We start from the raw sequence: 17,149 nt of genomic DNA on the forward strand, positions 1-17,149 counted from the left end.
ACAGTAATTGCTCTCCAGACAGGGGAAGTAACGAAATACAAATACTTAAGATTTTTTCTGGTGTCAGTACTTTTCAAAATTTTTCTGGCAACCTTTTACTTTCACTCCTTATATTTTTCACACAAATATCTGTACTTTCTACATATTACATTTTGCAGCCAGGCTCGTTACTTAAGTTTTAGTCTGTATTTGGTAGCATGAACAATTTAATTTCTTGTCAACACTACTGTTGTTATTACACTGTTGTTACACTTTCTACACTTTTGTTATTACACTTTCTACACTTATGTTATAAGTTTTCTCCCTCAACATGTGTGTTTTGGAAGAAATTACCAAAGGGTTAGTATGTGTGTTTTGGAAAAAATGAGCAAAGTGGAAATTAGCAGAAGGGTTAGCATGTGTGTTTTGGAAGAAATTACCAAAGGGGTTAGTATGTGTGTTTTGGGGGAAATTACCAAAGGGGTTAGTGTGTGTGTTTAGGCAGAAATTAGCAATGGAAGAAATTACCAAAGGGGTTAGCGTGTGTGTTTTTGGGGAAATTAGCAAAGAGGTTAGCATGTGTGTTTTGGGGAAAATTACCAAAGGGGTTAGTATGTGTGTTTTGGAAGAAATAAGCAAAGGGGTTAGCATGTGTGTTTTGGGGGAAATTAGAAATAGAAAAAATTTGCAAAGGGGTTAGCATGTGTGTTTTGGAAGAAATTAGCAAAGGGGTTAGCATGTGTGTTTTGGGGAAAATTACCAAAGGGGTTAGCATGTGTGTTTTGGAAGAAATAACCAAAGGGGTTAGCATGTGTGTTTTGGGGGATTTTTATGTAATTGGTGGGGGGCACTGTTCATAATGTTATGTTGTTGATACACTGTTACACAGTTGTAAGACTTGATACACTACTATTTCACTGCTATTACACTGGTATTACATGTTTATTAGACTTATTACACTGTTATTACACTGTTATTACACTGATATATGTGTTTTGGGGGAAATTACCAAAGGGGTTAGCATGTGTGTTTTGGGGGAATTACCAAAGGGGTTAGCATGTGTGTTTTGGGGAAAATTACCAAAGGGGTTAGCATGTGTGTTTTGGGGGAAATTACCAAAGGGGTTAGCATGTGTGTTTTGGGGAAAATTACCAAAGGGGTTAGCATGTGTGTTTTGGGGGAAATTACCAAAGGGGTTAGAATGTGTGTTTTGGAAGAAAAATTACCAAAGGGGTTAGAATGTGTGTTTTGAAAGAAATTAGCAAAGGGGTTAGAATGTGTGTTTTGGAAGAAATTAGCAAAGGGGTTAGAATGTGTGTTTTGGGGAAAATTACCAAAGGGGTTAGCATGTGTGTTTTGGGGGAAATTACCAAAGGGGTTAGCATGTGTGTTTTGGGGGAAATTACCAAAGGGGTTAGAATGTGTGTTTTGGAAGAAATTAGCAAAGGGGTTAGCATGTGTGTTTTGGAAGAAATTAGCAAATGGGTTAGCATGTGTGTTTTTGGGGAAATTACCAAAGGGGTTAGAATGTGTGTTTTGGAAAAATTAGCAAAGGGGTTAGCATGTGTGTTTTGGAAGAAATTAGCAAATGGGTTAGCATGTGTATTTTGGAAAAAATAACCAAAGGGGTTAGCATGTGTGTTTTGGAAGAAATTGTCAAAGGGGTTAGTATTTGTGTTTCAGGGAAAATTACCAAAGGGGTTAGTATGTGTGTTTTGGGGGAAATTACCAAAGGGGTTAGAATGTGTGTTTTGGAAGAAATTACCAAAGGGGTTAGCATGTGTGTTTTGGGGGAAATTACCAAAGGGGTTAGCATGTGTGTTTTGGGGGAAATTAACAAAGGGGTCTTTTGGAAGAAATTAGCAAATGGGTTAGCATGTGTATTTTGGAAAAAATAACCAAAGGGGTTAGCATGTGTGTTTTGGAAGAAATTGTCAAAGGGGTTAGTATTTGTGTTTCAGGGAAAATTACCAAAGGGGTTAGAATGTGTGTTTTGGAAGAAATTAGCAAAGGGGTTAGCATGTGTGTTTTGGAAGAAATTAGCAAATGGGTTAGCATGTGTATTTTGGAAAAAATAACCAAAGGGGTTAGTATGTGTGTTTTGGAGGAAATTAACAAAGGGGTCTTTTGGAAGAAATTAGCAAATGAGAAATTGGGAAAGGGGTTAGCATGTGTGTTTTGGAAGAATTACCAAATGGTGTTAACATGTGTGTTTTGGAAGAAATTACCCAAGGGGTTGGTATGTGTGTTTTGGGGGAAATTACCAAAGGGGTTAGCACGTTTGTTTTGAGGGAAATTACCAAAGGGGTTAGCATGTGTGTTTTGGGGGAATTACCAAAGGGGTTAGCATGTGTGTTTTGGAAGAAATTAGAAATAGAAGAAATTAGCAAAGGGGTTAGCATGTGTGTTTTGGGGGAAATTACCAAAGGGGTTAGCATGTGTGTTTTGGGGAAAATTACCAAAGGGGTTAGCATGTGTGTTTTGGGGGAAATTACCAAAGGGGTTAGAATGTGTGTTTTGGAAGAAAAATTACCAAAGGGGTTAGAATGTGTGTTTTGAAAGAAATTAGCAAAGGGGTTAGAATGTGTGTTTTGGAAGAAATTAGCAAAGGGGTTAGAATGTGTGTTTTGGGGAAAATTACCAAAGGGGTTAGCATGTGTGTTTTGGGGGAAATTACCAAAGGGGTTAGCATGTGTGTTTTGGGGGAAATTACCAAAGGGGTTAGAATGTGTGTTTTGGAAGAAATTAGCAAAGGGGTTAGCATGTGTGTTTTGGAAGAAATTAGCAAATGGGTTAGCATGTGTGTTTTTGGGGAAATTACCAAAGGGGTTAGAATGTGTGTTTTGGAAAAATTAGCAAAGGGGTTAGCATGTGTGTTTTGGAAGAAATTAGCAAATGGGTTAGCATGTGTATTTTGGAAAAAATAACCAAAGGGGTTAGCATGTGTGTTTTGGAAGAAATTGTCAAAGGGGTTAGTATTTGTGTTTCAGGGAAAATTACCAAAGGGGTTAGTATGTGTGTTTTGGGGGAAATTACCAAAGGGGTTAGAATGTGTGTTTTGGAAGAAATTACCAAAGGGGTTAGCATGTGTGTTTTGGGGGAAATTACCAAAGGGGTTAGCATGTGTGTTTTGGGGGAAATTAACAAAGGGGTCTTTTGGAAGAAATTAGCAAATGGGTTAGCATGTGTATTTTGGAAAAAATAACCAAAGGGGTTAGCATGTGTGTTTTGGAAGAAATTGTCAAAGGGGTTAGTATTTGTGTTTCAGGGAAAATTACCAAAGGGGTTAGAATGTGTGTTTTGGAAGAAATTAGCAAAGGGGTTAGCATGTGTGTTTTGGAAGAAATTAGCAAATGGGTTAGCATGTGTATTTTGGAAAAAATAACCAAAGGGGTTAGTATGTGTGTTTTGGAGGAAATTAACAAAGGGGTCTTTTGGAAGAAATTAGCAAATGAGAAATTGGGAAAGGGGTTAGCATGTGTGTTTTGGAAGAATTACCAAATGGTGTTAACATGTGTGTTTTGGAAGAAATTACCCAAGGGGTTGGTATGTGTGTTTTGGGGGAAATTACCAAAGGGGTTAGCACGTTTGTTTTGAGGGAAATTACCAAAGGGGTTAGCATGTGTGTTTTGGGGAAAATTACCAAAGGGGTTAGCATGTGTGTTTTGGAAGAAATTAGAAATAGAAGAAATTAGCAAAGGGGTTAGCATGTGTGTTTTGGGGGAAATTACCAAAGGGGTTAGCATGTGTGTTTTGGGGGAAATTACCAAAGGGGTTAGAATGTGTGATTTGGAAGAAATTAGCAAAGGGGTTAGCATGTGTGTTTTGGAAGAAATTAGCAAATGGGTTAGCATGTGTATTTTGGAAAAAATAACCAAAGGGGTTAGTATGTGTGTTTTGGAGGAAATTAACAAAGGGGTTAGCGTGTGTCTTTTGGAAGAAATTAGCAAATGAGAAATTGGGAAAGGGGTTAGCATGTGTGTTTTGGAAGAATTACCAAATGGTGTTAACATGTGTGTTTTGGAAGAAATTACCAAAGGGGTTGGTATGTGTGTTTTGGGGGAAATTACCAAAGGGGTTAGCACGTTTGTTTTGAGGGAAATTAGCAAAGGGGTTAGCATGTGTGTTTTTTTGAAGAAATTATCAAAGGGGTTAGCATGTGTATTTTGGAAGAAATGACCAAAGGGGTTAGCACATGTGTTTTGGAAAAAATTAGCAAAGGGGTTAGTATATTTTTTTGGAGGGGAAATTACCAAAGGGGTTAGTATGTGTGTTTTGGGGGAAATTACCAAAGGGGTTAGCATGTGTGTTTTGAGACAAATTACCAAAGGGGTTAGCATGTGTGTTTTTTTGAAGAAATTATCAAAGGGGATAGCATGTGTATTTTGGAAGAAATGACCAAAGGGGTTAGCACATGTGTTTTGGAAAAAATTAGCAAAGGGGTTAGTATATTTTTTTGGAGGGGAAATTACCAAAGGGGTTAGTATGTGTGTTTTGGGGGAAATTACCAAAGGGGTTAGCATGTGTGTTTTGAGGGAAATTACCAAAGGGGTTAGCATGTGTGTTTAAGAAGAAATTAGCAAATGGGAAATTGGCAAAGGGGTTAGCATGTCTGTTTTGGAAGAATTACCAAATGGGGTTAACATGTGTGTTTTGGGAGACATGACCAAAGGGGTCAGCATGTGTGTTTTGGAAGAAATGACCAAAGGGGTTAGCACATGTGTTTTGGAAAAAATTTGCAAAGGGGTTAGTATATTTTTTTGGAGGGGAAATTACCAAAGGGGTTAGCATGTGTGTTTTGGGGAAAATGACCAAAGGGGTTAGTATGTGTATATTTAGGAAAAAATGACCAAAGGGGTTAGCATGTGTGTTTTGGAAGACATTATTAAAGGGGATAGCATGTGTGTTTTGGGGGAATTACCAAAGGGGTTGGTATGTGTGTTTTGGGGGAAATTACCAAAGGGGTTAGCATGTGTGTTTAAGAAGAATTACCAAAGGGGTTAGTATGTGTGTTTTGGGGGAAATTACCAAAGGGGTTAGCATGTGTGTTTAAGAAGAAATTAGCAAATGGGAAATTATCAAAGGGGTTAGCATGTGTGTTTTGGGGGAAATCAGCAAAGGGGAAATTATCAAAGGGGTTAGCGTGTGTGTTTTGGAAGAAATTAGCAAAGGGGTTAGTATGTGTGTTTTGGATGAAATAAGCAAAGGGGAAATTAGCAAAGGGATTAGCATGTGTGTTTTGGGGGAAATTAGTGTTAGTAAAGTGGTTAGCATGTGTGTTTTGAAGGATTTTTATTTAATTTGATAAAAAACAATTTAATTGGTGGGGGGCACTGTTATCACAATGTGATTATGTTGTTGATACACTGTTACAGTTTTAAGACATGACACTGCTATTACACATTTATTATAGTGTCATTACAATTTCATCACACTATCATTACTCGGATTACACTGTTGTTACACTGTTGCAAATATGGTATCCACACTCCACAATTGAAACTTTTTACTAAAACAAGTAGTAGTAGTAATGGCTACTTTTTACTCAAGTATATGTCACAGCCCATACTTGTTTTACTTGAGTAAACAAGTGTAATTGTGTTAGTAATTTAACTTTTACCAGAGTCTTTTTAAACATCTATGGAACAGCAGTCATGCGGACCTAAAAATATGTGGGACCTTTAGTAAGTTGAAAAACTATTTAAAAATAATACAATGAAATTATATGAAACAATTTAAAGAGTGATAGATGAACAAGATGCTTTTGTTGTATTTGGACTGTGCAACTCTATTGCATAAGAATATCAATGTATTTTCTTTGTATGCTGTCCAGATCTGATTGTCAACATAATGATGTAAGACAATAATTATTTTATAGATATGAGATGTATTCATAAAGGGAAGGCATTATAAGCATGAGCTTCAGCCTACACCTGTTTCAGACTGATGTAAATATGCTTTTGTTTGTTAGCTCAACTGTATGAAACTAAGTTGTTTGTCTGAAATAAACCAACTATTATACATGTATTGTATTTGATGGGTGTTTGTACTGGACAATGAATGAGAAAGGCCTAACTGGATTTGACCTTAACAAATAAGGACTCTCGTCATTGGTTGGTGGGGCTTGAACTTTAGACTGCTGGTCCAAGAGGTGAGGTTGTGTCCGGTCTTCATTTGTCCTTCTGGGTAACAAGACTAATTCTGGCCCCGACAGCAAACTCACAATGTTACTTAAGGTTAATGTTTTACACACCCTCAAATGACATCTCTACAGATGGGATGACGTTCAACAAGACAGTGCACTGCTAGCTAACAAATGAGGCCTAACTGTTTCAGCGGTACGTCTGCACTTTGTGTAAAACAATAGCTACGCAATAAACATCAAAACTAGGCATTTGACCAAGATATTTGAGCAGCTCTATATGTTATGCTTTCATGAACAGGTTTCTCATTTTGTAAAGCCACAAAAAAAAAAAATGTCTCCAAATACAATAAGGATCAACTTTAATAACAACACTTCTCCGTATAATTTGCTCGTTTTTTATTTAGCAGATTTTGAATGCAATGACAAGGTCCATCATTAGGAAACAAATTCAAACACTGTTCCTACTACGGTTCACAGACAGACATAGAGAGACTGTGAAAGACAGATCACAACCATCGTGATGTCAACAGAGCCAGATAGCTGCTGTCACGGCGACATGAAAGAGAGAGGAAAAGAGAGAATGGCAAAAAAATAGACCAGAAATAAACCTTCCTACATAAACATCATTAAACTGTGAAATTACACAGATATACACCGAAAACAACTAAAAAATAAGATCATTCAGGATGATTTCCCCTCTTCGAAGCTCTGTCTATAGCTTTAAAATATACTCCATTTACACTTTTTATTTATTTTTCAACATTTAGTTTCATGTACATGCCATTGATTGAGGAAGTATTTCTCTGTAAAACAACAAACTTTGTCCAAACAGAGGAGCATGATTAGCAGGGGGAAGGAAGGCAGCGATCTGGAAGCTGGCTGGAGGTTTAACATGGCAGTCAACGGAGGTTGGCAAAAACAGGAAGATAAGACAGTGATGAAGCAACATAGAGGGAATGGATGGTCACTGTTGCATGATGGGAGATGTAGTTCAACACTAGCGTGTCACTAGTGGGGCAGAGAGAGAGTGGGTGGGGGGGGGGGGGGGAGGACACAGCAAAAGGCCATTGACAGAAACGGAGGGATGGATACAAAGTAGAAGAGTTTCAATGCTTGTTTAGTTTATTTCTGTGTTTGTTGTTGTGTTTTTTGTCTTCCGATGAGCGCGTCTTGTCTCCCGGTAACAGGAATGCTGCAGGGGGGCGTCGCCTCAGCGCCTGTAGCCAAACTCGTCTGCGTCGTCGGCCCGGAAGTCCCCGTAGCGCCAGATATTCAGCTGAGGAGGACAGGAGGACGTTTAGACAGAGAGAGACAGAGAGAGCCTTGTGTTAAGCAGGGCCAGAGAGAGAGAGAGAGAGAGAGAGAGAGAGAGAGAGAGAGAGAGAGAGAGAGAGAGAGGGCTTTGCATCGGAGCGGGGCCGTGTCTTTAAGTGGCCAGTCAACGACCACCTGACTTTACGTGTTGAGTGGTCGAAGACAGAGAGGTGGGAGAGAGCGATTCGGGGAGAGAGGAAGAGAGAGGAGAGGGACGGGAGGAATGGAGAGAGAGAGAGAGAGAGGACTGTCGTCACCCCTCACTAAGAACGAGGGTGCATCATCATTTAATCCTTCCCTTTGTGCTTGTCCAGACAGGCTGGGAGGCCTCCCCCCCCTCCTCCTCCTTCCCCTCCCTCCCTCCCTCCCTCCTCCTCCCCCCCTCCCTCCTTCCCCTCCTCCCCCTCATCATTAGATTCACATTCAGACTCTCCGCCTCATGAGCCGTCTCAACGCTCCGCTGCTAACACTCCGTTTGTGTGATGGGGAGGGCGGGGAGTGTGTGAGTGTGTAAGGGTGTGATGGCAGGCCAGACTGGTGTGTACTGTCTTAAGGTGTGTGTGTGAGTGAGATGTTTAAGGTGTCACTGCCCCCCCCCTCCCCTCATCAGCTGGGTATTCAACTGTTACCGTGGTGATTCACAGCTAATTAACGCCGATGCTAATTACAGCTAGTGGTTAGCAGGCCTTCTCCCCTCTCCCTCCTCTCTCACGATCACTCTCGCTCAATACCCTGCTCTATCTCTGATTGGGTGACTGACTGGGCCTGGCTCGACGTGATTGGCCAGTTCATGTGCGAGTAGATGATTGGTCCAGGTGGCAGGCTGGAGGTGGGGCTGAGGCTGGGTCCAGGAGGAAGGCAGGTCGACCACAACGCCTCTAAAACAAGCAGGACGTGGCTGGATACATTTCAATGAGATGGCTTTAGGAAGAGGGGATAAGGTGACCTTTTAAACAGCTTTACTGTCATGACTTCATTTCCTGTGTGGGCGGCGATGTGCTCTTGGAACAAACAACTCTTTTTCCGAGCCAACATCCCAACTGGCTAGTGCAGCTTGTGATGTGCGTGATTGGACGCCAGCGTCAGGTGCCATGTGATTGGACCTAAGCTGTCCTGTTGGGCAGGGGACCGGTGTGGCATACGGCCTCCTCTTTCTCTCCCCCTCCCCCTCTCTTCTTCTCTCCCCTCCATGTGGGGCATGCAGACCGTGGGCAGAAGTCCATATAGGACACATGAGGCTGCCAGAGAAATGTTACATGTTTTCACAACACACTGTGTGTGTGTGTGTGTGTGTGTGTGGTTGTGTGTGTGTGTGTGTGTGTGTGTGTGTGTGTGTGTGTGTGTGAGAGGGTATGAGGGATAAACAGATATTCCCCCTCTCTACATTGTTCTAGTGGGTGCACACAGAGAGGGAGATAGAAGGAACAAGAGACAGAGAGATAGGTAGCGTGACGGCTTAATAAGATCATATTTTGAGAGAAAACAGAACTTACCCGTGCACTCTTGGCAGACTCCTGTCCATTCAGGAACTCAGTCACCTGGAGGGAAGAGGGGGGGGGGGGGGGGGGGGAGATGTGGTGTTAAGGGCTTTAACAGGACACAATGCAGTGTGAGGAGCATCACTCAGGACTTCAACCATCCTGTCAGATCTGACTCAGGAGGATGCAACTTTCCCTCCCACATTTACAGTCGGAGCAGACTAACAGGGTCAGCTCCAGATGGACAGGAGACATGCTATCCAGGCCTGGTCACCACCCTGGTCACCACCCTGGTCACCACCCTGGTCACCAGCCTGGTCACCACCCTGGTCACCACCCTGGTCACCAGCCTGGTCACCAGCCTGGTCACCACCCTGGTCACCAGCCTGGTCACCACCCTGGTCACCAGCCTGGTCACCACCCTGGTCACCGGCCTGGTCACCGGCCTGGTCACCGGCCTGGTCACCGCCCTGGTCACTGGCCTGGTCACCAGCCTGGTCACTGGCCTGGTCACTGGCCTGGTCACCAGCCTGGTCACCCTGGCTGAGCTAGCCACCACACAGAGGTGATCTGTGCGTGGCTCAGACACACCGGAGCTCCCCCTGGGAGAGGACGCTCTCTAATCAGGGAGCTTCACACGTCTGGCCCTGCCTGGCTGATGGGGGCACATCAGAGCTGTATTATCAACACCAGTGTCTGTGTGTGTGGAGGAGAGAGAGGGAGAGAGAGAGAGAGAGGGGTTGAACAAGGGTGCAGGGTGAGATGGGGGGATGGGGTTAATGTGTTGTAGTCATGTGTTGAAGTGTTGTGTTATTATGAAGCCAAAAACAGGCGGAAACTTGAGTAGGATAAGTGGGACACGCACGCACGCACACACACACACACACAAGCTAACTGCAGAGTGAGGATTTTGCACTGGGGTTTAGTTGCTTAGCTAGCTGGTGTAGGTTGATTTGATAGAGACACTGAACACGGTCTAAGATTAGAAACAAATAATAACCAACAGCTGGAGCGTTCTTCTACCTGTGTGTGTGTGTGTGTCCTTGCGTGGGTCAGACAGAGAGGCTGTGTGTGTTAGTGGATGTGACATCACACTGTCCCAAACCCACCAGACACCCACTACAGACTGCATAGAGGACGGACACAGTATTAACCAATCACAGCTCATCCAGGGAAAGTGAGGAGAAGAGGGGGGAGGCAAGGGGGGGAGGTAAGGGGGAGAGGGGGGCTGAGTGTGTGGCTGGATGACCCCACAGAGCACCATATGCCCGGCAGATGCCCTAGAAACCAGGACAGAGCCAGACTAAGGGGGCACTAGGACCGGCCGGTTAGGAGAGGGGGGGGGGGGAGAGGGGGAGGGGGGAGAGAGGGAGAGAGGGGGGAGAGAGGGGTGTTTACTGGGTCTTCTAAAAGGAAGTCTTGCCGGTACAGATCTGGTGGTTTGGTGATCTGGTGATGTTTCTGGTTATGTATATGCTTATGTGGCGTTCCTTTGGGTCATTGTGATGAACACAGGTGGTGTGTGTGTGTGTGTGTGTGTGTGAGGATGGCTGGTGTGTGTGTGTGTGAGAGGATGGCTGGTGTGTGTGTGTGTGAGAGGATGGCTGGTGTGTGTGTGTGTGTGTGTGTGTGTGTGAGAGGATGGCTGGTGTGTGTGTGTTTGTGTGAGAGGATGGCTGGTGTGTGTGTGTGTGTGTGAGGATGGCTGGTGTGTGTGTGTGAGAGGATGGCTGGTGTGTGTGTGTTTGTGTGAGAGGATGGCTGGTGTGTGTGTGTGTGTGTGAGAGGATGGCTGGTGTGTGTGTGTGTGTGAGAGGATGGCAGGTGTCTGACAGGGTGTGTGTGAATCTGGTGCGTAGGTGAGTTCCCTTCATGGTGTGTGAATGTGTTTAAGATGAGCTTTTCAAACAGGACTGTGAACAGAGAGGCATCCAGAATGTTCTGTCTCTGCCGCCACGGCGACGGAAGATTTGGACAACGACCTCATGCAGCCGTTACCGCCATGCGCTCCTCGTTAGTGACAATAACAGGCATCCCAAACTGGCTGCTCACGCCCCACTTATCTCTACACACCCTCGTCCTCACACACGGTACACACACACACTGTCCTCACACGTGTCCTTCTGGAACACTCCGTCTCACACTCCAGTCATCATCTGAAATCACTGATTGAGTCCCCCTGTCCCCCTGTCAGTGTGTGTGTATCTATGTGTGTGTGTGTGTGTGTGTGTGTGTGTGTGTGTGTGTGTGTAGTATACAGGTTGTCTGGAGGACTCGGGGGCTGGGGGAGGGAGGAGATGCTAGGCATGCTACTAGCCAGCAGACTGGTGTTCCTCTGCGGAGGCTCGCTAAGGGAACACACAACAGTTTCCCCGTCTTCCTTATTGTTTGTGAGGGAGTGTTATGGCTGTGTTAGGAGGTGAACGCGCGTGCTGTTCACATCTCCAGCGGCCACTGACAGAGGCAAGGACCGCAGTGTCGTCTGGAAATAACTCCTCACTGGCTCCCTGCAGCACAATAACACAGCCTAGCAAGGAACTACACTTCCCAGGAGGCCTCCCTTCACCGCCCTGCACTGCAATTAAACTTCAATAGAGGAACTACACTTCCCACGAGGCATGCCATCAGAACCCCCCTCCCCAGCATTACAGCAGCATTGTGAGGAAACTACAGTTCCCAGGAGGCATCTGTTTTTTTTGTGCCCGACTGGATGGCTACACCGTGAGCTAGACGGAGCCACACTTCCCACGAGGCAGCATCAGTGCCTTAACACTTGATCCCCACCGAGTTGTATCATCTAGGCATGGCACACTGCAGGTACAACTACACTTCCCACAAAGCACTTCACCTTCGGCACAGTTCCACCAGACTAACCCAAATAACTTTAGAAAAACAACTACACTTCCCAGAAGGCACCACATCTGTTGGGGGAACTTGAGCTTAGTGGTGAAAAAGCCTCCACTGCACCCTCCTGAGCCCCTTCCACACCAGGACCAACAAGAAGGCGACTTTAAAAGAGGTAAACTAACTGGGAAAAACAGCTTCCCCATGAGGCGTCTCATGTGCTGCCTCAGACTGGCTCCTCACAGCTGCTCCATCACAGGCTCCTTCTGCTCCACACACACTCTCACACACACACACACTCACTCTCACACACACACACACACTCTCACACACACTCACACACACACTCTCACACACACTCTCACACACACAAACACACACACTCTCTCACACTCACACACACACTCACACACACACACTCTCTCTCTCTCACCCTAATAGATACACTCTCTCTCTCTCACCCTAATAGATACACTCCCAACCACTCTCAGTTCTCTTCAGCCCCAGATCAATCCCTGGCCTGCTGTGCTGGTAGACTGGGCAGGGCAGAGCTGAGGCTGTGCTAGTGATGGATAGTAATCAGCCACAGTCTCAGTGTTTGTAATTGAATGTAATTAGCAGTGGGGAGATGATGAGCTTGTAAAGCTAATGAACTTTGGGCAGCGCTGGTGCCTGTAGGACTGACTGAGCGTGACGTGAAGATGTCGGACGATCTCTCTCAGGGTGTCAGCTGTCCTTCTGCAGGGGGGCGGGGTTAGGGAGGAGGGGGCGGGGTTAGGGAGGGGGGGCAGGGTTAGGGAGGAGGGGGCGGGGTTAGGGAGGGCTGATTAGATAACATCTAGCGCAAGTTAGATAACATCTGAGATGATGTCTTATTGATCGTAGAACAGCATTGATCCTAGACACAGTAAGAGGGCCTTACAGGGGTCACCTTTTATAGAGAAAGGTTAATGTTGTCATCCAGACACACACACACACACACACACACACACACACACACACACACACACACACACACACACACACACACACACACACACACACACACACACACACACACACACACACACACACACACACACACACACACACACACACACACACACACACACACACACCATCACTGTCAGGTGACCTGGCTCTGGTGTACAGGTGTAACATGACGAGGTCTGAATCAGGTGCCACACCCAACAGCTGGGATGATACGCTTTCCCTACACACAAACACACCCCCACACACACACAAAGTTATGAATATGCTGTTCATACCTCCCTTTCATATGTCCTTCAAAAGGAAAGTAATATAGGTTGAGATGTATGTGTGCTTGCAGTGCAAGCATGTGTGTTGCCCTGAGGGAGAGACAGTGTGTGTGTGTGCATGAATCTCATATGTGCATTAGTGTGCGTTTGAGAGTGAGCGTGCGTGAGAGAGAGAGTGTGTGTGCATGAAAGAGAGAGCTAGGCTTACAGGGCAGGATTGGGAGTGCTCTGCGTAAATAATTACCATTAACAGCATTTTAAATCACATCTCATTTAGGAGGGAATGAAAGGTCTGATCCACAGCGTTTACTTTGATTCGGCGGATTATAATTTATCATGGCGCTCTCAAAGACATGCAAATTCAACATGCCGTCCTGCCTGAGAACTGCAGAACTATCTGATGGAAAATCTTTCTGGACTGGAGAGGTGGAGGGAGAGAGGGAGAGAGGGGGAAAGGAGAGGAGGTGAGAGGGGGATAGGGAGGGAAGGAGAGGGAGAGAGAGGGGAAAGGAGAGGAGGTGAGAGGGGGATAGGGAGGGAAGGAGAGGGAGAGAGAGGGGAAAGGAGAGGAGGTGAGAGGGGGATAGGGAGGGAAGGAGAGGGAGAGAGAGGGGAAAGGAGAGGAGGTGAGAGGGGGAGAGAGGGGAAGGAGAGGGGGAGAGAGGGGGAGAGAGGGGGAGAGAGGGGAAGGAGAGGGGGAGAGAGGGGTAAGGAGAGGGGGAGAGAGGGGTAAGGAGAGGGGGAGAGAGGGGAAGGAGAGGGGGAGAGAGGGGTAAGGAGAGGGGGAGAGAGGGGTAAGGAGAGGGGGAGAGAGGGGGAAGGAGGGAAGATGGCACGGCTGAGAAGGGACAGAGCAAAAGAGGAGATGCTGCTTGGGCAGAGAAGGATGGTGAACGAGTGAGACAGGAAAGAAGGGTGGGAGGTGAGAGAGAGAGAGAGCCAGCAGGGAGAAGGTGAGTGAGCAGATGAGAGGAGAGAGGGAGAGCAGGAGGCAGGATGAGAGGAGAGAGCAGGAGGCATGAGGAGAGGAAAGAGGGAGAGCAGGAGGCAGGAGGAGAGAGGGAGAACAGGAGGAGAGGAGAGAGGGAGAGCAGGAGGCAGGATGAGAGGAGAGAGGGAGAGAAGGAGGCAGGATGAGAGGAGAGAGGGAGAGCAGGAGGCAGGATGAGAGGAGAGAGGGAGAGCAGGAGGCAGGATGAGAGGAGAGAGGGAGAGCAGGAGGCAGGATGAGAGAGGGAGAGTAGGAGGCAGGATGAGAGGAGAGAGGGAGAGCAGGAGGCAGGATGAGAGGAGAGAGCAGGAGGCATGAGGAGAGAGGGAGAACAGGAGGTAGGATGAGAGAGGGAGAGCAGGAGGCAGGATGAGAGGAGAGAGGGAGAGCAGGAGGCAGGATGAGAGGAGAGAGCAGGAGGCATGAGGAGAGAGGGAGAACAGGAGGCAGGATGAGAGAGGGAGAGCAGGAGGAGAGGAGAGAGAGCAGGAGGCAGGATGAGAGGAGAGAGGGAGAGCAGGAGGGGGGGTGCCAGGGTGGCCTGGTGCCACTCTAGAGAGCAGAAGGGGGGAGGAGGGGGGTCAGTGTCATGGCTGTCCCTAAAGATGACATCTGATGCAGGCCTGGGAGGGGGGAGAGAGAGAGGAGGGGGAGAGAGAGGATGGAGACCTTCATCATCACTCTATCAAACACCACATGGCCACATAGTCAGAGAGAGGAGTGTGTGTGTGTGTGTGTGTGTAGGGGGTGAGTGTGTACAAAACAGGACAAGTACGGTTTAGAGTGCTCAGCCCAGTGTAGGATCATGCAGGAGCTGGTGAGGGAGATGGAAATTGAGTTAACAGCAAGAAGTGAAGCCACACCGCTCCCTGCTCAGGCCACACCCCTCCCTGCTCAGGCCACACCCCTCCCTGCTCAGGCCACACCCCTCCCTGCTCTGCCGGCCCCTGGGTGTTGAGCTCTCTGAGGGCTGACAGCTCCAGACAGAAGCACAGCTGATGTGTAGAAGCTCATCTGGTCCAGCCTGGTAATGGAAGGTCGTGACCTTCTGGATAGTGGCCATCATGGTGAGGCTGAGATGAAGGACGTAAAACTGTCCTTTTGACCGCGGAACACCAGCCCTGGCTTTTAGGAGAGTGTGTGTGTGTGTGTGTGTGAGAGAGAGAGTGTGTGTGAGTCAGTGATGAGGACTGAAAGATGAATGTGTCCCTGACCTGTTGACTCTGTAGTGTTGATCCAGCTGCAGGCTAGGTAATACCACAGAATCCTCATCTGTATAACTGCAAAACCTTGTTCCCTCAACAGGATTAGAATCTAATTTAACATGCCTTCACATGGTATTAACTACAGGAAAGTACTAATGTTACTGTCCTGTTAATTGTAAATATATATATATATATTATATGTAATATATTTTTATTTGGCCATTATATTTTATTACTTTGTTGATAACGGAAAAGAACACTCCAACAATGGTGTTGGAGCGGTGGTTTAGCTGGGCAGCGCTGGCAGAGGGCTGTGAGCCCGTAAAGATGCTGGCCGCGCTGCCTGGCCAGTGATGTATGCTGTGGTTTACTGATCCTGACTGGAGCCACACTGCAGGCCTCATCTCTTTATCTCTCCTCCTCGGCCAGGCTCCAGCTCTCTCTCTCTCTCTCTCTCTCCCTCACTCTCTCGACTTCGCTCTCTTTTCATTAGACTCCCTCTCTCCCTCCTCCCATCTCTCTCGCTCTTCCATTTCTGGTCTTCTGGTATCTTAGAACATCTACCTCAGAACATCTACCTTAGAACATCTAACTTAGAACATCTACCTCAGAACATCTACCTTAGAACATCTACCTTAGAACATCTACCTCAGAACATCTACCTTAGGACATCTACCTTAGAACATCTACCTTAGAACATCTACCTTAGGACATCTACCTTAGAACATCTACCTTAGAACATCTACCTTAGAACATCTACCTCAGAACATCTACCTCAGAACAGAGGGAAGGGAGGGAGGAGGGTTTAAGAACGGTTCAAACGGGACAGAGGGAGGTGAAAAAGGAATTAATTACAGACTCCTTCCATCTTGCCCAACAACTAATACATTTCCCACACATGGTTAGTCACAAGTGCACAGCTTGGCAAGTTTCTTTCTATATAAATAAATGAATGAAGACGAAGAAAAAAAGATGATCTGGTGGTGAGAGAGGGAGAGACAGATGGAGGGAGGATAGAGTGAGGGAGGAGGAGAGCTGACCTCCAAGCAATGGGCCTCCCAGCCACCAGGAGGCCGGCAGCCTCCCAGCCTCCACGAGGCTGACAGCCTCTAAAAAAAGCGAGCTGATCTTGCAGCCTGTGTTCCACACATGTCTATTTGGCTCTTTTAACGGGGGGCTATAACCAGCGTCTCCAGGGTTTAGGGCCCCAGGGGAGGTCAGAGGTCAGGCGTGGCGGGTGCTCAGCCTGATAGTGAGGGGGGGGCGGGGCTGGGCGGGGTGTGTGCAGAAGCTTTCATTGGTTGTAACCTTTCACCTTTCAGATGGTGTGTTGTAACTAACCTGAAGAGGGGTCTGCTTCAGTGGTGTGGAGGAGGAGGGGGGGGAGGCACGTAGGAGAGGGGGTTATGTTATTATAATGTTAGTGCTCCTCTGTCACTGTGTTTTCGTGTGTGTGTGTGTTGGTAAGCATATGAGCGTTTCTGCTCCTCTAGGCCCATTAGTGTTACACTGTGAACGCCAATTTGTAAGTAAATGACAGAGCAGAGTGATGGCGGCGTGTACGAGCAGTAATTGCTGCAGGAATAAATATCTCCGTTTGCCTTTATCTTTCATTTACAGGGCGGCTTTGAGTCTGTGGGAGGAATTAGCATAACGAGGTATGCTTTATAATATTACAAAATGGCCACCGTCACAGAAGGAGAGAGAGACTGGGAGACAGAAGGAAGGGAGAGAGAGCGAGAGAGAGCGAGAGAGACAGAGGGAAGGGAGAGAGAGAGCAAGAGAGCGAGCGAGAGAGACAGAGGGAAGGGAGAGAGAGAGCGAGAGAGACAGAGGGAAGGGAGAGAGAGAGCGAGAGAGGGAGACAGAGGGAAGGGAGAGAGAGAGCGAGAGAGACAGAGGGAAGGGAGAGAGAGAGCGAGAGAGGGAGACAG

The 17,149-nt window shown here is 46.6% G+C and overlaps 1 protein-coding gene across 1 annotated transcript in view; it reads right to left on the reverse strand.

Moving 5' to 3' along the window:
* Positions 1 to 6,505: 6,505 nt before the first annotated feature.
* Positions 6,506 to 17,149, reverse strand: part of snd1 (staphylococcal nuclease and tudor domain containing 1) — a 145,377-nt gene continuing 134,733 nt past the window's right edge. Inside the window, exons 23-24 of the mRNA XM_084701824.1 lie at positions 8,932 to 8,976; positions 6,506 to 7,400 (exon numbers count right to left, since the gene is read on the reverse strand). Coding sequence (XP_084557950.1) covers positions 7,335 to 7,400; positions 8,932 to 8,976 — 111 coding nt within the window. The 3' untranslated portion in view covers positions 6,506 to 7,334. The remainder of the gene's footprint in view (positions 7,401 to 8,931; positions 8,977 to 17,149) is intronic.

This window comes from Hypomesus nipponensis, chromosome 7, assembly GCF_054491055.1.
Source record: "Hypomesus nipponensis isolate SF chromosome 7, ASM5449105v1, whole genome shotgun sequence".
Classification (NCBI taxonomy): Eukaryota; Metazoa; Chordata; class Actinopteri; order Osmeriformes; family Osmeridae; genus Hypomesus; species Hypomesus nipponensis.